The sequence below is a fragment of the Macaca nemestrina genome, chromosome 10 (assembly GCF_043159975.1).
Source record: "Macaca nemestrina isolate mMacNem1 chromosome 10, mMacNem.hap1, whole genome shotgun sequence".
In the NCBI taxonomy this organism is placed as follows: domain Eukaryota; kingdom Metazoa; phylum Chordata; class Mammalia; order Primates; family Cercopithecidae; genus Macaca; species Macaca nemestrina.
Window position 1 is genome coordinate 126,028,303 of NC_092134.1, and position 22,896 is coordinate 126,051,198.

Sequence of the window (22,896 nt, forward strand, 5' to 3'; positions counted from 1 at the left end):
CCGGCTGAGCCAGTGCTCTAAAGGAGCTGACTCCCGTCCAGTTTTCACAGAGAACCCTGCTCCTGTCTGCAGGGCAGGATTTCACAGCTACAGATCTAGAAGGCTGAGAAACGTAAGGTGAAGTGTACAAAAACCATGATGGACAGAAGTCGAAATGGCAAGATTTCGGGGACACCAGAAAGGCTCCCCATAACCAAATATTCCCTTTAGTTAAACAATTTAAACTGCACATATAAAGGGTCATTCCCTGGTGCCAAACAAACTTACCTTTCCCAGGAAAAAGCTATTAACACCAACAGTCTTTCACACTTTAGTGAGAGCCAAATTTTCTATTCTTCTCCCAGACAGTTTTTAATTTAATAGGAGAAACCACTCTCCAAGTAGACATCCTGGGGTGGGAAAAGCAAGCAGCAAGAGTCTAACACACCCACAGGCAAAATCTCCCCTAATTCATAAGGGTTGTCCTTGCCATCAGCTGGCTCAATGACTCAAGAGTAAATAGTCCCAACAGGGTGATCTCGGCCCTCGGCCTTTTCCTGTGCTCACAGTTTGCTCATGTCATGTCCACCATATAGTCCAAAATGCAAACACAGAAAGAGTTGAAATTTAATCCTTTTTGTTTCTTGTTCAAAAATCTCTATAAGTGGAATAAAGGGGAAGAAATTTAAAATTTGTGGCCGGGCGCACTGGCTCACGCCTGTAATCCCACCACTTTGGGAGGCCGAGGCGGGCGGATCATGAGGTCCGGATATCAAGACCATCCTGGTTAACACGGTGAAACCCCGTCTCTACTAAAAATACAAAAAATTAGCCGGGCGTGGTGGCGGGCGGCTGTAGTCCCAGCTACTCAGGAGGCTGAGGCAGGAGAATGGGGTGAACCCGGGAGGCGGAGCTTGCAGTGAGCCGAGATTGCCCCACTGCACTCCAGCCTGGGCCACTGAGCCAGACTCCATCTCAAAAAAAACAAAAAAAAGAAATTTAAAATTTGTTAATTAAACACTTAGTGATTACCTGTAGACTTCATATCTACCTTCATTTTGGTCTTCCAATAAAGGCAGGTAATTACAGATGATGGTCAAAGGGTACAAAGTTTCAGTCACACAAGAAGAGTAAGTCTTTGAGATCTACTGCACAGCATGGTGGCTACAGTTAATAATAATATATATTTCAAAACTGCTAAGAGAGTAAATTTCAGACATTCTCAACACAAAAACTAAGTATGTGAGGTGATTATGTTAATTAGCTTGATTTAATCATTTCACATTGTATAAACATGTATCAACATATTACATTGTATCCCATAAATATACACAATTATTCTTTTTCAATTAAAAAAGTTTTACTATTTTTGAGCCAAGAACAGGTTCATTAAAATTAAAAGTTAGCAAGAGAAATATAAATTAACTTCTAATTCATTTGTCTGCTTTTTCTTCCATTATATGGTTTTTAGCCACTATTCTATGCCACATCAATCTACATCTCATCCGTGTAATCTCATTATACCTTGAATTCCTAACTTTTAAAAAAAGCCTTTTAAAATAGATAATCAGCAGCTAGTTGTATAAGGAATGTGAAGGTTATGTGAATAATTAAACATATACAAGTATATAAAGTAGTTTTCAGATTGAGAGTGCAATCTCTGGAATCACACAGACCACAGCTAATTCCTGGCTCACCATTCTCTTGCTAGCTGTATGACAATGGGCAAGTTGCCTCACCTCTCAAAATATCAGCTCCCACATTTGTAAAATCAGGATAAAAATCAGAATAAAATTGTTGGGAGGAGTAGAAGATAATGCATGTACCTAGAAATGCCTAGTATGTTCTAAGTAATCAGTAAATATTAATCTTTATTATATGTATTACCATCTTCATGAAGAGCATCTCCCTTTCAAAATATTTTAAGTAAACCAACTTTAACAAAATCAATTATATTATTATGTAACTACTTGATCATTATCATGTGTTAGCATGATAGATAGCAGATAGTTTATGTACTTGACTAATCAGAAGGACCTCAGCAGACTTTTCCAACCAAGGTTTCTCATTTGAACCACAAAACAAAAAAACTCGAGAACAACTATTTTCTCAGTTTTCCCAATGAAGAACTGGTATCCTTCCAGATGTACTGGAGAGTTAATTCATTACATATAATGGGTGCCCCAAGGCATGAGGGCTGAATTCTTTTACAGAATTCCAGTTGTTGAAAGCTGCTAGAACCTCCATTCAGAACCATCTTGCTGTTAGTTTACCCACAATTCTGGTAACCTAGATTCTCTTGTTTCTTGCCTACTGCACATTCGAAATAGCATATCTGAAGTGGGAATTGCTATGATACAGGAATGAGAGTCTGATCACAGGGGAGGAATCAAAAAATGTATTTCAAAATACAGTCAGTGAGCCAAGAGCAGTGGCACACAACTGTTGTCCCAGCTACTGAGGAGGCTGAACCTGAAGGATTCCTTGAAGCCAGGAGTTTGACACCAGCCTTGGCAACATAGCAAGACTTCATCTTGAAAAGAAAAAAAAAAAAACAGTGCATCAAAAAAGAAGAGCAGCACTGGCCACTTGATTAGCGGAAAGTGGCTCTAAAAGCCTCAGGAGTTGGCCAGGAAGAGTGGCTCACGCCTGTAATCCCAGCACTTTAGGAGGCCGAGGAGGGCAGATCACCTGAGGTCAGGAGTTCGAGACCAGCCCGGCCAACACAGTGAAACCCCGACTCTACTAAGTAAAGTACAAAAATTAGCCGGGCCTGTGATGGCGGGCGCCTGTAACCCCAGCTACTTGGGAGGCTGAGGCAGGAGAATCGCTTGAACCTGGGAGGCAGAGGTTGCAGTGAGCCAAGATTGTGCCATTGTACTCCAGGCTGGGTGACAAAGTGAGACTCCGTCTCAAAAAAAAAAAAAAAGAAAAAGTCTCAGGAGTCGATGAGGGCCTCACTGCATGAAAACACAGCGGCTTTGATGCTTGTAAGGTCCTCTAAGTCAGCAAAAATGATTAAATTCTCCCCAGTGCACTCTACCTCCCACAGGGACTAAACCTTCAAAGTTCTACTTCTTCAGGAGATGATACTAGGCAATTCTGATTTCCTTGAAAATTTGTGAATTTTAATTTCCTTGATAATGTACAGATAAATTATTAAGGTAATCTATATATATACCTTTACAATTATGCAAAAACATTTTTTAAAGACACTTAATTTTAGAACAGTTTCACTCCAGATGGTTCAAGTTTTAAACATCTTTTTTTTTCACACTTAAAAGAATAAAGCCTCCACATTTAAAAGAGTGAAGCCTCCACATTGATTCGTTCTCCAAAGTTTACAGATAGGTAGGCCTTTTTTATGTTCTAGTTACTGTCTTTGGTGTTAAGGGGCACGTGTTCAAAATAGAAGAAAATTTACAGAGAAAAAAATCAAAATAATTGAGCGTTAAAACTCAAGAGGAATAAGAGAAGGGTTCATGAAAGTGAAGAAATTTAAGCTTCACCTTCAAGAGTAGGGATAATTTCCAGTAGCAGAGCGGGTAACATGAAGAGCCATTCGAAACAGGACCAACATTCCCAAAGAACAAAGACCAAGTCAGCCTGACAAGAGCAAAGGGGTTAGGGCTCGGGGGGTGGGAGGGTAACAGGAATGGGGCCAAATGACCCAGGATCTTCAAAGAGAGAGAGAATGAAGTGTCTGGGCTTGGTACACCAGGCAGTAAAAGGCCATTGTAACTTCCCAGAAAAGGGGAGCAATGCTTCCTTATTCATTCAACAAACACTGATGAAAACAAGTCTTCACATTATGAAAAGTACTGTTCAAGGTGACATGAGGGATACAGAGGCCTGATAAGCACAGATCCTACCATCAAGCAGTCTATTAAGGCAGCATTCGAACATAAAAACACAAGACTGAAATTGGTAGGTACCATAAAAGAAGGCAAAGTATGTTAGGAGATCAGTGTTGAAAGTCTAGCAGAGGAGACCAAGTAAGCCTTCACGGAGGAGGTGAAGTGGTGAAAGCCAAGTATTTTAGGGCGATAATACAGGATCAATTGGAATAACTACAATAGTGGCTACCATTTATTGATCACTCATCAAGTTAAAGGTGATTTAATTCTATATCTCATTTAACAGTCTCACTAACTCTACCAGGGAGCCATTAGGTCCATTTTATAGATAAGGAAACAGTTGAAGCTCAGATATTAAATTATTTGTTCAAGGTCACACCACACTTGTCAGGGCTAAGATAGAAACCCAGATCTCTATAATTCAAAAACCCAAGTTATTTCTAGAATATTGTATTTGTAATCTCTACAGTGAAAAATATATTTACTGAGTTCGATTATTTAACTTTTATATATATACATTTTAATTTTAGAAACAGGGTATTGCTCTGTCACCCAGGCTAGAGTATAGCAGTATGATCATAACTCACTGTAACCTTGTCCCGCCTCAGTGTCCCAGGTAGCTGGGACCATAGCGGCGTAACACCACACCCAGCTAATTTTAAAACTTTCTGTTGGAGTCTGCTATATTGCCCAGGCTAATCTCAAACTCCTGGGCTCAAGCGCTCTTCCCACTGCAGCATCCCAAAGAGTCAGGATGACAGGCATAAGCCACCTCACCCAACCACACATATAATTTTAATAGAATTTTATAGACATCTCTATTTTCAGTCTTTAGAATTCTTACCTGGCTAACATCATTCACATATTTCTGGATAGAATTATTCGGCTGTTACTCACTAACTCAATTATTTTCTTCAACTAAAGACAGAGAATACAGTAATTTGTTTAAGTAAGATGACATACTTTTCATGAAATGAAAGAACATTCTGAAGGAACCAAATAATCAGAAGAGCAAATTGTAGATGAATATAATGTGTTCTATTTGAAAAAACAACAAGAAAAAGTTTAACCAAACATGGATTTTCCAGGGGCAGATGAGAAAGCCCAGAGGTAACGAAACCAGCTATAAAGCCACCATTGTGATTCAGATGTGTGACAGAATGAGCCAAGCCTAGGGAACAGAAGAGAAGAAGAGATGAATTCACAAGATATTTTTATGGGGGAAAAAAAACAGTAAGACTATAACCAATATTCTGCCATGCAGAGGACTGAATACAAAAATAAAAGGCTCTGTTCACATAAAGATTTTTAAGTCAAGGTATACATTCATGAGACATCTAGAGAAAAAGAAAATATAATGTGTCTAATCATCAGAGAAAGGACAGAAAATGTAAACTGATCACTGGAATTCAGAGCCTTGAAAGCCAGAGAAGATTATACCAGCCAGAGAAGGAAGGAAAAGTCTGAACTCCCAGCACAGGGAACGTTCTAGACCTACAATTCCACCAAATGGTCATTTTAAGGAATGATGAGAAGACTCAAAGAAGTTCAGAACTAGAAGGATTTTCAGAGATCTGTATCTGTTTAAAAAAAAAAAAAATACTATTTTTTAGAGCAGTTTCAGATTCACAGTAAAACTGAACAGAAGGTACAGAGATTTCCCACATAGGCTTTGCCCCTACACATGCATAGCCTCCCCCATTATCAACATCCCCCAGCAGAGTGGTACAAACCTTACAAATGATGAACCTACATTCTCCTGTGTCTGTTTGACAGACTTGCAAAGTACAAGCCAATGTACTAAAGCCCCTCCCCACCCCGCAAGCTTCCACAGCTAGATGCCATCAGATCTAGAACTATCCTCTATCCTTCCAGATAAACCACAATGCATTCAATGAAGCATAAATGAGCAGGTACACATTCCCTGACATTCATTCCACAGGATACCTAATTTCAACTTGGCCTGTAAAAATAACTACTGTCAAGCACCAAAACAACTGAACTTTCTTTAGGATGCTTTTCTTTGAGACAGTCTTCAGTATTATCAGCACCAATGCCTATTTTCTAGACTCTACATGCTAATCACTGTGTCCCAAAATTTCTCTATATTAATTAGTAGTTTAATGGAACACTCAGTCAAATACAGCATTCATCTGCAGGCTGAAATTATGATTTTTTTCTTGCTGGAGACAGATCTATGGAAATGTTGTCACTAATAAAATTCCATATTAGATCTTTGCCTAGCTCAACAGATTTCCCACAGCATTTTTAAATGATTATCTAAAGGTTAATAATACAATGTTGACCAGCTAATCATTTCAAACAGGGCAAGTGCATATCCTGATGATGGCCACAGTTTGGTTTCCTTGACAAGAATAAGGCTGTGTACTTCCCCAGGGATGTTTTAAAGTTTGATGAAGGTAAGCTTCTCAAGGGCAGGGCTCCCAAGTTCTATCGCTCTTGTAGCTTTCACAAAGACATAGACAGTGATGAGTTCACAGTACTCAACATATACGTGCTGAATGAATGACTTTGAGATTATAATAATGATTGCCTCCTAAGAAGTCAAAAGTTAAAAAAGGAAAACTCTGCTTATAAAGACATAAAACTAAAATACATTTCTTGTTTATTCTTTGGAAAATTATTTATTTATTTATTTATTTTTTATTTATTTATTTTTTTTTTTGAGATGGAGTTTTGCTCGTCGCCCAGGCTGGAGTGCAATGGCGTGATCTCGGCTCAGCTCACTGCAACCTCCGCCTCCCGGGTTCAAGCGACTCTCCTGCCTCAGACTCCCGAGTAGCTGGGATTACAAGGGACTCGCCACCAAGCCTGGCTGAATTTTTCTGTATTTTTAGTAGAAACGAAGTTTCATCATGTTGACCAGGCTGGTCTCGAACGCGTGAACTCAGATGATCTGCCCACCTTGGCCTCCCACAGTGCTGGGATTACAGGCGTGAGCCACCGTGCCTGGCCTCTTTGTAAAATTATTAGAAGCACTTAAGTCTCTTGCTATTTACTGTAGAAAAAATAATCTCCCTCAAAATACCACAATATACAGATCTTGAGCTCCTTCACCAAATACAATAGGAATTGTTACAATCTACTTTCTTCCCTGAGTCCAAAATACAAACTTAATCCATAATCTCAAGGAAGCATGAATTTTTTTTTTTTCTACCAGAAAATTAACTGAATTACTCTTTCTGGTTAATCTCACATCTTCAGTTAATGGGATTAGGGGTCTATCTCCTAAAGTCTCTGAGACCACAAAGAAGATACCCTTATGTCAATTTCCAGAATCATCAAGAACACTTCCACCAGCCACTGGCATCATTTGAATAAAATATGTCCCTTTTCAGACACAGTGCACTTTTCAGATATATGCACTAAAACTTCACTACGTCACCCCAATGTTTCCAATAGGCCTTCACATTCACTTTAACACATTTCTTCACTTACCTCAATCAAAGAAAAAGGCTAATTTCTCTCCATATTTGCTTAAACTTTGCTTATCAATGTAAAACATATGATATATAAAGATAATAAGATAAAGGTAAAAATGACAGAAGATTTATTAAAAAAAATAGATCATAATTAGAGATTCTCTGAATCTGAACCTGGGTCTACTCCACAGCTTACTGCATGGTTCTGACCCTGCAGTATTCATTCCTAAGAGCTATCTGGGAATCCTGTAAAAATGCAGACTCCTGGGCTTTCTCCCCATAATACAAATAATTTGTTATTTTGTTTTTTGGTTTTTTTTTTTTTTTTTTTTGAGACGGAGTCTCACTCTGTCGCCAGGCTGGAGTGTAGTGGCACGAACTTGGCTCACCGCAACCTTGCCTCCTGAGTTCAAGTGATTCTCCTGCCTCAGCCTCACGAGTAGGTGGGACTACAGGCACGTGCCACTGCGCCCAGCTAATTTTTGTACTTTTAGTAGAGACGGGGTTTCCCCATGTTGGCCAGGATAGTCTCAATCTCTTGACCTCGTGATCTGCCCGCCTCGGCCTCCCAAAGTGCAGGGATTATAGGCGTGATCCGCCAAGCCCAGCCCCCATAATACAAATAATTAAAGCTACTGTGGGGCTCAAGAATCTGTATTTTTAAGAAGCATCTTAGGTGATTCTGAGGCAGGGTCAGAGCCCAGCCAAGCTCATGGTAAGCTAGTGGAAAAGAAGGTAACACAACGTACTAGACTAAACCAGCATAGAGAGAGCCTGAATTTCCATTCCAGTACTGCCTCTAACCAGCCATGTGACCACAGGCTTAACTTCCCTAGATCTCAGTTTTCTTACCCACAACAAAAGGGGATGGACTGATAGAAACATGCCTTTCCATTAGGAAATTCCATGACATGAAAAACAACAACAAAAAGAGGTAGCGTTATAAGTGTGGACACTATTATTTTCCTAGAAAAGAGTATCTGAAATATTAAGAGGTAATGTTTATTCAAGAATCTCTACATCACAGATAAGGAGTCTCTAATTATACCTTCAGCAGGCTGGATACCTAGTTTAGTTCAAATTTTAGACATTTGAATGAAATCTCTTTTCTCTCTCTCCCTCCCCCCTCCTTTCTCTCCCTCTCTCTCTCTCTCTCACACACACACACACACACACACACACACACACACTTCTTTCTGAGGCTGTGGGGCAGTCCATTAGGTGGACAGTTGAAAACTTTATCTGAATCTGGATTATGAGAGAAGTTAATTTGGATATTTTTCCAGGCTTTAAAGACCTTAGCATCATTAACCACCTTCCAAAAGAACAAAGACACCAGTTAAGTGGCACCGTTTTAGGAAATAACTACCAGCAGCTACTCTTATCTTAGACTTTGCTTTGGGGGAGGAAGGCCTGATTATACAAAGAGAGCCAGAAGTTGCAGCCAGAGTGTCTCAACATTTAAAAAATCTGTAGAGTTTGCTGGAGCCAAGATTAAACATTTATCCTTCCCGTGCAACCACTTTGGTTTCCAGGGAACTCACTGTTACGGCTGAGGCAGGCTGAGGAGAAGTACATTCGTAGGCACACACACAACACACACCAAAGTTAACTGAAAAATTTCAAAGTGTCTTTTTATGCCTTTAACTCAAAAGATGAACACATTTCAAGGTGACCCAATCCTCAAGTGACAGACAGTGTTTTAAAAGGGCCAGAGCTCTCCACTTAAACAATTTCTGGTGACATGTTTAAATCGCATCCTCAAGGGCTCTGTCTGCTGTCTCATTTACTAGTCTTTCTTTCCTGGCTGAGGCATCCCATTTTAAATAAGTGCTTGAAGTTTTTCTTCCTTCCTAATAATTAAAATCCACCGGGCTTAGATGGTTTTAAAAAAAAAATGTTTTTTAACTTAGCAGGCACCACGGAGGACTTTTAATTATTTAATTATACAACAAACCCAAATTATTACTTTATAGTTTTTCTATTTATCAAACAGTATCAGAATAATAAAAGACAACCTCATCATTTATGCTTACAAGCAAAAAGTAAAAGACTTCTAAGGTAAAATCAAAGTAGTTAGCATTCACAAAAGGATGCCCCACTTAAAATCTAAAATGTACATAATTATTGACTCAGTGTATATATTTCATACATAGACTATGAAGGATTTTTTTTCTTTCTTCATGAAAACATTACTCTTAGCCATTACAGCGTAATAAGAAGATTACACTAGATACCTGAAAACTGAGTTCCTATAGTTAATGAAACATGCCAGGGCTGCTTTTGCTAGTCCCTTTGTAGAAAGTACTCCATCAGAAATATCCTCTCCAAAAAAACCTCCCCAGACCCTCTGTGAATTCGTCTTTATCCTTCCAATCCCACCACGTTCCTGTTGTCAGTTTTAACATACTGTGTGTGGTGATTTACATAAACATCTCCCTTAGTTGACTATGAGCTCTGGGAAAGCAGAGACCAGGTCAGGCTCACCTTGGCATCCCCGCCATGACCACGAGCAGCAAGTAGCAAGTGCCAGGAACAGCAGGCACTCCACATAACGTTTTTAAAATATTCTTAAATATTTACATTTTAAAAATTAAAAAAACAAATCATTCTGGCCCCCTTCCCCTTCCCAAACAATTGTCCTAAACTGCTGGAGTGGGGCACTGAAGAGGTGAACAAGGTAGTCATTTCAGCCAGGTTGAACTGGGGGCAGCACTATGGCCCAGAGTGGGCCAAACAGCATGGGGTAGCCCAGAGTCCAATCAGAACAAGAGGGGATCTGCACAAAGGGGGAGCAAGACATGGGGAGTGGAAGTGCAAGCAGGGTAAGGAGGGTATCCACGTGGAGAGGCGGCTGGACACAGAGCTCCACAGCCCCACACTAAGGTAACAGGGAGATTTGTGTAGGCAGCAGCCTGCTGTGGGGGACGAGGCACCAGTGGGATGAGGAAGGCAGCCTCACAGGAGGGAGGCCCAGCTCAGGGGTCAGAGCTTGAGAACAGTAAGAAGAACATCTGCTGGGGCCAGGGGAAGCATGTGGAGTGTTTTAAACATGGAAAGGGAGAAAACTGGAATAAATCCAGTGGTGTTGGACCAGAACTGGAGGTGTTCGTGTGAACTCACGGTTTTCACTATGTAGATACAGAGCAATGACAGGTAGATGAATCTAGAAGTGTGTGTGTGTATACAGTACGTACATTTTTCAGCTCTGCCAGCTGAGGGCCTTGGGAACAGTCACCCATCACAATGAGAATACCTAAGGCTCAGATCTTGGCTTCTCAGTATTGTTATCCACTGAAAAAAAATGCTCCTTGGAGAGCTGGCTGACTCTGGTGCTGAGAAAGGGAAATTGTAAGATAAGCCAGAAACATCTTGTTGAAACCCTCACCCCCACCCCAGTCTGTGGAAAAACTGTCCTCCACAAAACCAGTTCAGTCCCTGGTGCCAAAAAGGTTCGAGACCGCTGGTGTAAAGCAAAGGGTAAAGAACTTGTAATCAGAAGTTCTGCATTTGAGTCATGACCTCAATTCTTACTAACTCTTACTAGCAAGTTACTTGTGCTTTCTGAGCCTTCGTTTTCTCATCCATGAAATGAGAACGATAATGCCTAGCACAATGGATTCCTGGGAGAATTCAGAAGAGATTATGTTAGTAAAAGTACTCTGTGAAACCTAAAGTAATATATGTATGCTAAGTATTAAATATTAAAGAGAAAAAAATTAGATTCAGACATAAAACCCACATTAACTTAAAATTACGCAAATCAACTTTATTGTTTAAAGAAACCTCAAGTTAACTCCAGTTGGGAAATTCCCTGCAGAAATCTAAAAATTTTTAAATTCTCTTACCACCTGAGCTAAGAGCTAGAGTCAAATTTTCATATGCCACCTAGTGAAGAATACACTGCCTTATGTTTTAGTTTTGTTGTTGGTTTTTTTTTTTTTTAATTTTAGTAGGAATTGACTTTTATAACTTACAAGGCAAAATTTAAAGCCCTCTGTATCAATAAAAAGAAATATGGAGACTTTGTAAGGTGTATTAGGTCACTTCTCACTTGTGACCCATAGATTCCTTAAACTGTTTATCTTGTTTACAACTACAGAGATTCCAGTTCTATTTTTCAGGAAACTACTAAGAGAAACTCCAGATGTAGAAATCCAGGACAAAAAAAGTCACTCCAAATTAATAAAATTATCAAATACTTCACTATTTCTACTTAATTTTTTTTTTAACCTAAAGAACAAGAGCCTGGCACAGTGACTAGAGCCTATAGGCCCAGCCACTTGGGAGGCCGCGGAGAACTGCTTGAGCCCAGGAGTTCAAGACCAGCCTAGGCAACACAGCGAGATCTCATCTCTTATTTTAAAAATGTTTAAAAAGAATATATCAAGAAACAGGACTGTGCCAGGTGCAATGGCTCACCCCTGTAATCCCACTACTTTGGGAGGCCGAGGCAGGTGGATCACCTGAGCTCAAGAGTTCAAGACCAGCCTGGCCAACGTGGCGAAACCTCGTCTCTAGTGAAAATACAAAACCTAGCTGGGCATAGTGGCAGGCGCCTGTAATCCCAGCTACTCAGGAGGCTGAGACTGGAGAATCGCTTGAACCTGGGAGGCAGAGGTTGTAGTGAGCTGAGATCGCGCCACTGCACTCCAGCCTGGGTGACAGAGTGAGACTCTGTCTCAAAAAAAGAAAAAAAGAAAGAAAGAAACAGGATTGTTTTTTAAACCTAGGAAGCTGAGGCCAGCCCAAAGACTGAAGTATGAAAGGTGACATTTTACAAAACTGCAAGAAACCAAAACAAACACACACACAAAGAAAAGCCCCACTCAGTTCACCCTGAGGTCACTTCCTGGTCACCATCACATGAGGTTCTGAGGCTCATCAGCATATCCACATGAAGCAGTTCCAGAGGAAGTCTGGTTTTGACATGCCATCCCTGAAAACTTCACTAACATCTAACCCTACTCTCATCATCTACCAAAGTTTGGACTTTTCCATTCTCCCTCAGGATAAACTGCGTCTTCTCTGAAACAAACTGCAACGGTTAAGATGTGGGTTATGAAAATAAAACAGCAACCTTTTATGTTTTAAACGGACAAATCAAACCTAAAAGAGTAACATTAACATTATTCACCAGTTATCTATTTGACTTTTCTGACATGAGGGTGTAGTGCTCCCAGTTAGCACCAATCGACACAGTGTGGTGGTTTAAGCATGTAGCGTTACTAGCACTAGGTCACCTGGGCTTGAATTCTGGCTCTGCCACATTAGCTATACCTAACTGGTTTTTGGCAAGTTACTTAAAACTCTCTGTACCTCAGTTTGCTCATGTGTAAATGAGGATCATGCTATCTGCCTCACAGGGCCATTGTGAACTAAATGAGAATTTCAAGCATTCAGCATAGTGCCTTATAAGTAGCTAGAGCTCTATGTTAACATTATCATTATATCCAGCACCTAAGCAGTGTCTGCACACAGTAGGTGTTAAATAAGGTGAAGAATTATTGTGCAAACAGATAGCCTTGCCTATTGTTGAGGTTTAAGATTCCATTCTAGGCCATGCACGGTGGCTCATGCCTACAATCCTAGCACTTTGGGAGGTAGAGGCTGGAGTATCACTTGAGGCTAGGAGTTTGAGACCAGTCTGGTCCACATAGTGACACCTGGTCTCTATTAAAACAATAAATAAATAAATAAATATCCATTCCAAAAATTAAACGTTAACTTTGCAGTGGAAAATCATCATCACCCAAATCAGAAACACTCTGTACCCAAGTTATACCTTAGCAGGAATGCCAAAAATGAGCTCCCTAAATCCCTAATTCGTAGGTTCTTTTAAAAGGAAATTTAAAATTGTAATACAAAAGGACCAGGACATTCTGTTTTCACAACCCATTTAAAGCACAGTCTAGGTACATCTATCTAATTTTTAGACAAAAATAAAGGAAAAATAATTGCACATCACACTTGCATTTATTTTAATAGTAGTTCTAGCTTGATGTCCAGCTCCTGAACCAGACCTATTAATAGCTCTGTGAAGGCAGTGACCATCCCTGATTATCTTGTACTGCCAGCCTAGGGGTAACACTACCCAGTACAGATTGGTACTCAATAACTACCTAAATAAATGTGCTTCTTAAAATAAAAAATCCCACCAGTCTGGCCAACATGGCAAAACCCCGTCTCTACTGAAAATACAAAAATATTAGCCCAGTGTGGTGGCTAGCACCTGTAATCTCAGCTACGTGGGACGCTGAGGCAGGGGAATCACTTGAACCTGGGAGGCAGACGTTGCAGTGAGCCGAGATCACACCACTGCACTCCAGCCTGGGCGACAGACTGAGACTCCATCTCAAAAAAAAAAAAAAAAAAAAAAATCCCATCATGATTATTTTTCAGGTATCTTTGAAATGTTCCTTTTTGTACAGAAGAGTTTTCAGACACACAGAGACAGAGCAGGCAGATCCTTAGAAGTCATCTAATAACACGCCCATTCTCCAGACGCCTCCAAAGGTAACATTCGCAAGGAAGTTACAGTCTACATCCTTTATAGGCTTCTTGAGCTATCTTTGAAGACAGATGTAACAAAACTGAATCTTAATAATACTCACAAAGAGGAAGAAGGTGCCGAGCTTCACGGCACCTGTCCATGCAACCATGTACAGAGACCCATGTACGGGGACCAGGAAGATTCCCCAGTTTCCCCAAGTAAGAAGCAGCTCTGAATTTATTCCTTCATTCAACAGACATTTTTTTTTTTTTCTTTTTTGAGACACAGTCTGTCTCCAGTCTGTTGCCCAATGGAGCGCAGTGGCACAACTCCGGCTCACTGCAACCTCCACTCTCTGGGTTCAAACGATTCTCGTACCTCAGCTTCCCAAGTAGCTGGGACTACAGGCATGTGCCACCACGCCCAGTTAATTTTTGTATTTTTAGTAGAGACGGGGTTTCGCCATGTAGGCCTGGCTGGTCTCCAACATCTGATCTCAAGTGATCCGGCTGCCTTGGCCTCCCAAAGTGCCAGAACTATGGGCATGAGCCACCATGCCCAGCCTCAAGACATTTTTGAGGGCCTTCTGTGTACCAAACACTATTCTAGGTACTTGGAACACATCAGTGAACAAAAGAAAGATCACTACCCATGTGACACCTATATTTTAGGCAATAGTTAAGTGGCATCTAATAAAATAGAAGAATATCTGTACATTTTAATAGACTACATAGGGCATAATAGTCTAGGTACAAAACTTGATAGTACCTTGGAGATCATTAAGCCAATGGTTCTCAAACTTGGGTATGCTTCAGTATTACCCACAGGACTTGTTAAAACTCAGAATGTTGGGCCCCGTCCTCTAATATTAAAGCTACAGGGTACATTCCCTATTTGGAAAACATCTTTCATACATCCAAATGCCAATGTTTTCCTTAAAGACTTTTTAATCATGAGGGTCAGGTTTAGTCTCAAAGGAACTCTATACTTTTTAAGTCTATGAACTAGAAGTATATACAGCAAATCATAAATAACAGTGATTGGACTAGTAATAATTCTTCTACAATATTTTTGTGCTAACTGTATTTTCTAGAATTTTTACAATAACCATGAATTCCTTTTGTATTAAGAAAAGGGAACAGAAATGTTAATTTATTTTAGAAATTAGTTACAATGTTTATTAAAAAGACTTTCAATTAGAAAACTATTTTAAAAATCATCAGTTAATATACTGCATAAATTATTACTAAAAGATTTTTTTCCCTAGTACATAATTCAGATAACTTATTTTAGCATTTCAGTTTAAACCTGTTTGGATTAAGGATTAATACCTGTGAAGGAAAAAAAAAACTGATTTTAACAAAGAAGATAATAAAAACAAAGCTATGATCATTTCGATAGCTGCATAAAAATCACATTTACTATTTTTCCACCTGGTAATTATTTATGTCTATACTTTTACTTTTCAACAAATGAATGGAAGTGACTGATTCTAATTACTGCAAATAAATAAATTTAAAAATGATTCAATTATGTTTTTTGAAAAATTTAAAACGTCTACGTTTTGGGAAACTTAGGGCACATCCTTGATGTATGCATATCACGCAGTCACATTCCTGGGAATACCAAGGTAAGACACCACCCCAAACCCGTCCCATATCCACCATCTTCAAGGATATTCCAATCTAAGAAATATGCCGTTATTACTAAAGACCACGTTCCAGAGATGGGACTAGAGTTTAAAACATAATCAGCTAGAGGACATTGACTAAAACAAAATCAACTAGGTCAGGAAATCAACTGTCTTTAAAATGACAGATTTACTCTCTTATCATTCGACAAAAATTCCACAACACCTCTTGAAGTGCAGACTGTTTTAAGTTCAAGTCACTTTTAAGGAGGGCGGAAAGGAACTACCTGTATGTGTTACATATAATTTATAGCCAATATTCTCAAAATTAGCCCCTAAAACCATAACTCCATATACTATCTATACTGAAGACTTACTAGGTGCCCACAATATACCAAATATGTATCCTCCTACTTAATCTCCTAACGGCCTTATATGGTAACTACCGGTATAATAACCATTTTACAGATGAAGAAACACGCGCAAAGTGATTAATTTGTCGGAAGTCACACAGGTAAGAAGTTAAAGATCCTGGATACACAGATATCCAAGCTATAATACTTAAACTGAGACGCTTAAACCTTATCTTGATCATGGTTTTGCTGTTTGAATTATACATTTTTCACATTTTAAGAAATCTGAACTAAGCTTTCTTGCCAGTAATATTTGAATATAAAAAAAGATGAAAATTGGGAAATAATACAGATACTTTTACGAAACTTTCTAACTCTAAAATCCCACGCAATCTGCAGTGTTACATTTTGAGCACAGAAGGCTGACAACTTTTCCACAAGCACCGCCACTTCAAGGATACGGTTAAAATAATCTAGGGAAATACTTCATTAAATTACACCGGTATTCTATTAAAAGGAGGAGAAGGTAGGTTTTTATCTGGTTTTACCTGCTTGGGGGTTGTTTTGGGTTTTGTTTTTTGGGTTGTTGGGTTTTCCAACCAGCGAGCTAGAGTGAACGAAATGATAGGAAGATGATAATCTAATCCTCCCCTACTCCCGCATACAAGAGTAAAGCCTGAGTGCAAAGGCCGGCGGCGCGAACGTGTCCAAGAGTTACGCCTGCCGCGTTGGGCCTTCACTTGGGGTGGGTGCGGACCCGACGCCACAGCTTCCGGCCCCGGCGAAAACCCCTCGGGGACGCACGGCCAGGGCATTGGGCGGCTGCAGGCCCCGCGCTAGTCCCGGCGCCGCTGGACGCCAGGGAGAGGGGATGGGGAGCCCCGCGGGCCCCTTACCGAGTTCGGTGCCCCGATTGTGCGCGGACATGGCGCGGGCCGCTCCGGAGCTGCCGGCTGGTAGGCGCCAGGCCCTTTCTCCTTCCCGCCCGCTCGAGCGCTCGCCCCGCCCCTGCCCGCTCCCGGGGCGGAGCCGCGGGCTCGGGCCACGAGGTCAGGATCCTAGGCGTACAGCTCCGCGAGGAAATCTCGCTGCTCTCCGCCCCCGTCTCCTCCACGAGGTAAGGAACTGGAGCGCTAGCTAGCTCCCGGAAATAATGCTACCAACACCCTTTTAAAAATACCGAAGTTGCCAACTGCACGTAATAAAAATATTCCTAGAAACTTTTAACTGTAAGATTACATAACAAGAAGGGAGAGGATCCAAGTGCAGAGCTCTGCAATTTCAGATCTGAAATGTCAGCAGAGATCCCATAACCCTGTTAGGGAAGCCAAGGAGCAAGGGCCCCAGGGCACACTGACTTTTCTAATCTACACGTCATAAGAAGAACCAGTTATGTGACCTGAAGAAGGCAAGGGCTTAGGAGTCAGAAGACCTGGTTTCTTAGCCTAGCTCCGGCAATAATTAAATGTGTGACCCTGGGCAAATTAACTGCTTTTCTGAGCTTCATTTGTCTCATCTGTAAAAGGAGACCTTAGCAATTTCTTGGTTCTTTAAATTCTATGATTCTATAAAGGTAAAATGCTTCAGCCTGACTTCTCTGTGACCGAGAGGTTAAAATCGTCGAGACACTCCACAACCTCAATATAGTTAACTTACCTGGACTCACATTTAGAGGCACCTCTGCTATGAAAACAGAGTACAGTTAGTTATGACTTGTCTACCATGAGCCACTTATTGTGCTAGGTGCTTTCATACGTCATACATAGATGTATGATAGCATCTGAGTCTCTGAACAATCCTGCCAATAATGTATTTTATCTCCATTGCTATACCTTTATATATCAAAGTTCTGAATAGAAAGGCATCCTGGTATAGTGGAAAAACAGTGGGCTCAAAATGAGTTGAACCCATTAATATACAAGCTCTTCCACTTAATAAATGTAACTTAGTGGTTCTAGAAATAATAGTCTATCTACTTACCTGGCAAAGTAGACCTGATCAAAATATGTTCACCTTGCAAAGCTGTTGAATGTATGCAAGGCACCTAGTACATAACATGGCATACAGTAGATGCTTAAAAAATGGAAGCTGTTAATGTTATTGTCAAGTTCACACAGTAATTACTGAGCTGTTTTAAATAGGAATGGTAATATTTGTATACTCCTCTACACTGAGCTTTCAGCCTGTCCACACACAGCTACTGTTGAATGTTTCAGATGAAACATTCATTCATACATATGAATAGATCCTATTCATAATCTATAGCACTTTTCTTTTTTAACCTTGAAAAAGAGAAAAGCAGACCCTGGAGCTGGCCTGAAACTCACAACTGGACATGGTTTTCCCCGGTTAAACATATACAATTTCACAGAACAGCATCAGCCAAGGCCATTGTGACCATAATGAATCAACAAAAACATAATCATAATCATTTCTGATAATAGAAAACCACGAATATTGTTCAAATAGACCCTATCCTAGCTATTATGACTTCTTTACCAATCAGTTCTAGCTTCACTCCATTCCTACATTTTAGGTAAGAATTAAGATGCCCTATTATAGAATTATCACTAGTTCCTACCATCATCCAGTCCAGGTCAATGTGCCACCTTCCTTGAACTTTCCCCAAATCACCTATGACAGGCCCAAATCTTATGTCGTTTCTAACATCCTCTTACTGAGACACCTCACATTAGGTCCCCATGGCAAGCATTCTCCCTTGTTACAGTAAGTCAATAAACCCAACTTTGTCAACTTGTAGGTGTGTTACTGGTGGTCTCTGGCTGGAGATCATTCACATCTCTAGAAGATACAAAGGCAATACATGAAATTCTACTTTTAGAAGTAGACACAACTCCAAACCAGATTCCATACCATTCATTACATAAATGTTTGTTTGTTTTTAAGTTGTGATATCCTAACTTATTTGAAAAATCAGAATTAGGGCAGCCTCTTAAAGCAAACGTTTTGGCAATATATCAGTCAAGAATTTCTCAAGGACTTTTTCTAAAATGGACCTGTTGAATGTATTAATCTCAAATTAATCTCTGCAGTTTAAAAGTATGTTAATTTGGCAACATTAGGAGAGACAGCAGGGATAGTATGCAAAAAATGAGTTTCTTTCACGGAGAAATGTTTCTACATTTCACTTTGTGAAGATTCCTTTTAAATTTATTGCCTTATGAAACTTCTAAAGTATCCCTAAGGCAAGTCCCCTCAAAGAAAGAGCTATAGACCACTACATGGGAATCACCCAAGAGCTTTTTCTAAAGCAGTTCTGGGCTTCCTCACAGCCCTACTCAATCAGAATCTGTAGGACCCAGGAATCTGCAATTTTAATGTTTCTTCAAACGATGTTTATGCAAACTAAATGTAAAGAACCACAAACGAGAAGCAGAGGAAAATAAACTATGCATGTCAATCTGGAGCCATAGCCCAAACTGACTGAGTAAAATTGCTTTTAAAGTATTACATGTTGTATTTTTTAAGCCATGTAAATTTTGCATGCTATTCCTATTCATTGATGTTTTTCAACGTAAATTTTAAATTGCCAAATAAATTACCTAATTATCCTCCTACCCTCACTCCTCCTTTAATTAAATTAAAGCTCTAGGAATATGTAATATTTATCTTGAAGCTTCTAAAAACCTACCAGTCCTGGGAGATAGGAGTAAAACAAATTTTAAGTTCCAAAGGGCATAGATCATTTGTGCCTGGTTCATCATATGTAGGATCTAGTACAGTAGTTGGCAAATATTAGACTATAAGTATTTGTTAGATGAATGAGTGTATATTGCTGTCTTTGCTAGTTTTCTTATACTGCCTATTATTTTATCAAGTCAAATTCCATTTGATATAGTCTCTACTCCTACGATTTCTAAGAGCAATTATTCACAAGTTCATTAGGTAAATAACCACTTAGACTACAAACTGTCAGCCAGCATTTCTAGGTCAGATGGAGAAAAGTGTAGGAGCAGGGAGGACTATGAAAAAGTGTGAATATTAGAGTCAAAATATTTTAGAACTGGAGGGAGACTAATAGAACATCCAATTCCTAGTTAATAGTAAAATAGAAAAAAAAAGAATTACACTGAGTCGTTTATGAAGCTAAATTTATTCAATTTAAAGAACACTCCTTCATTCTGAGACTACGTTGTTCACTACCAATTTGAATTTTAAAATGTCGTTTTATAAAGATTGTGGTAATAGATAATGATTTTTTCTTTTATAATAGCCTCAATTGGCTAGAAGCTGACCATTCCATCTCCTCTCCCGTTTTAAAGTCTATTGGCCACAGAATCCTAAAGCTTGGGAATCACTGATAGAATATATAATACTAATATTAAGTGCTTCATATGAATTAAGCCCTTTCCATAAATTTATTTGGTATTTCATATTTATGAGATTTTTCCTGAAAAAAAAAATCTGTGTGTGAGAACACTTTTCTCCCTGTACAGATAAACTGAGGCTAAGAGAGATTCACCTGTAAGTGCTACAGGATTGCTTAAAACCTGGCAACAGATAATCATATAACAATATATAACCTTAGACTACACACTGCTATTCCCTACTATCTCTTGGAAGCTAAACTGCTTAGGCAAACCATTAAACCTCTCTGAAATTCAGGTTTTCCATATATGCAATGGAGACAATTACTGATCTCACTGGATTACCGGGAGAAATTAGAAAGTGACACATGTTAACATTAAAACCTAACATAAGGCACTTATGTCATTTCCATACTCGTCTTAAACTAAAATCAGTTACCTTCCATTTGACCATGTTCTATTCTCTCATTAAAGTGATTCAATCTATAAAGTATTATTATTGTTCATTAGCTGTCATTTAGATACATACCTTTTTTCGAAAGGTAAATTTGTTAGATGTCTCCAAGAACTCTACTGATCTAGTCACCTCAATCTAAGTAACACTATGGCACACTTGCAATTAAGCATTTCTCTATTAGATAACCAAAGAAAAGCTAAGCCTCCTCTTATCTGAGAATGTTCTTGCTTTAACACTGTTTTTATGGGTAACCCCCCAGTGTAACAGACAGACATGCACAGTAACATATAGTAACCTAATAGGAACCACTTTTTAAGTTGTTAATCCCCTAGGTGTAAAGCATAAGCAAGGTAGCTAGTTGAGAAATATTTTCCATTGGTCTGCTTTTTCAATGCCTCATTTTGTTGTTGCTACCTTCTGAAAAATTGCATCCATTTTTCCCCAACGTTGGTCTCAAAGAAAAGGCAGCTAAATACTTCCATGGAATTTGAGCAACTACTAAAAAATGTAATCTGTAATTTGTTACAAATTATGGTGCATCTTTACTATGCTATTTTGTAGACATTAAAAATAATGTGTTGAACTTTACTGACATGAAAAATATTCTGGAGAATTTAATAACCACACTCAATCCTGGTTTCCTAGAAGAAACCTCTGGATGACACTAAAATAGAGAAGTAATTGATTCATAAATAGGTAAATTACTAATATTAGGAGGGAACTTGGAATAGCATGACCTACTGGAAATTAGGACCTAGAGAGGAGACTCGAGAGGATGAATGGGATGAGAAGACAAGTGAAAGCTGGATTTTTCCTGGGTAACTTGAGTCTCACACTGGCTGAAGCTGTACACGGGTTCACTGGAGAGGCAAGAGCTTTGAATAGGTTCCTGCTATGTCTCACTCTTCAGTGGAGGATGACCTGCTGCATATGAGATAACTGGAAAACAGTCTTCCTGGTCTGACATGGATTACTGAGAGATATTAAAAAGATTTGGTGAGGGACTTGTTTCAACAACTATTGAGCACTCACAACATACCAGTCACCTTTCCAGGGAAAGGGAGACTATCAATGAAGCAGAAAAACATGCAACATAATTTCAAATAGTGTTGACAAGTATGAATAAAACAGGACTAAGAAGTGACAAGAGATGGAATACAGACCGGCCTGAGGACTGAATGCAAAGAAAGGATCAGTCAAGCAAACATTAGGTAAGAGTGAACCAAGTAGCAGAAATATCAAGTGAAAGACACTTGAGACAGAAATGAGGCCACTGTGGCTAGAGCAGGGTAAGCAAGGGAAGTATGAAAAAGTCACAAAAGGTCTCAAGAGCCAACTCATTATAAGAATTGGATATAATGGGAAGCCATTACAGATCTTAACAAGGAAATCACCTAGTCTCTTCAAATCCTAAAGCAATTACCTCTCCTACTGTGTGGAGTATGGATGGGACAAGCCAGACAAATGAGTAGGGGCAAGAGGGAGCAGTTACGAAGGAACTGAGAAAGGTAGCCTGCCTAAGGTGGTTAACAATGGAGAGGAGACAAAGCACAGCTTCAGAAGTGCCCATAGAACTTGCATATAGACATGAGGATGAGAGAGAACAGAGTCAAGGATTTCCATTATCTTTTAGTTTGAACAAGTAAGTATAAGTTAGTACCAGTTAGTGGAATGGGGAAAGGTTGAGGGAGAAACAGGTTTGATTAAAAAAATCAAGACTTACAATAGGTAAGTCTCAGAGTCTCATGAAAGGTGGAGCACTCAACTATGCTGTCAAACTCTGGTGCTCAAAGAGGCAGCCCAGATACACAATTTAGAACGTATCAGAAGATCCTGAATGTCCTAACAGTGGATGATATTTTTCTTTGGAGAACAGAGCTAGAAAGTACAGCCCAGATCTGAAGTCAAGAAAAAAAAAGGAGGAACTGGCAAATACAGGAGTCAGTAAGGTATAAAAAGACCTGGTCAGGCGCGGTGGCTCACACCTGTAATCCCAGCACTTTAGGAGGCTGAGGCGGGTGGATCACGAGGTCAGGAGATCAAGATCATCCTGGCCAACATGGCGAAACCCATCTCTACTAAAAATACAAAAATTAGCTAGGCGTGGTGGCGTTGCCTGTAGTCCCAGCTACAGGAGGCTGAGGTGGGACAATCGCTTGAACCTGGGAGCCAGAGGTTGCAGTAAGCTGAGATTGCACCATTGCACTCCAGCCTGGGTGACAGAGCGAGCCTCCATCTCAAAAAAAAAAAAAAAAAAAAAAAGACCCAGGAGAGTAGTTTCATAGAAACTAAAATAAATAAATAAATAAAAAACAAGCAAGTGGATGATTATTGAATGCTTCCGAAGGTTTAGAAA

At 39.6% G+C, this 22,896-nt stretch overlaps 1 protein-coding gene across 1 annotated transcript in view; it reads right to left on the bottom strand.

Annotated features, from left to right (window-relative positions):
* LOC105481566 (deoxyribose-phosphate aldolase) overlaps positions 1–16,807 on the bottom strand; it is a 129,612-nt gene extending 112,805 nt beyond the window's left edge. The window contains exon 1 of the mRNA XM_011741230.2: positions 16,652–16,807. Coding sequence (XP_011739532.1) covers positions 16,652–16,682 — 31 coding nt within the window. The 5' untranslated portion in view covers positions 16,683–16,807. The remainder of the gene's footprint in view (positions 1–16,651) is intronic.
* Between the last annotated feature and the right edge of the window lie 6,089 nt (positions 16,808–22,896).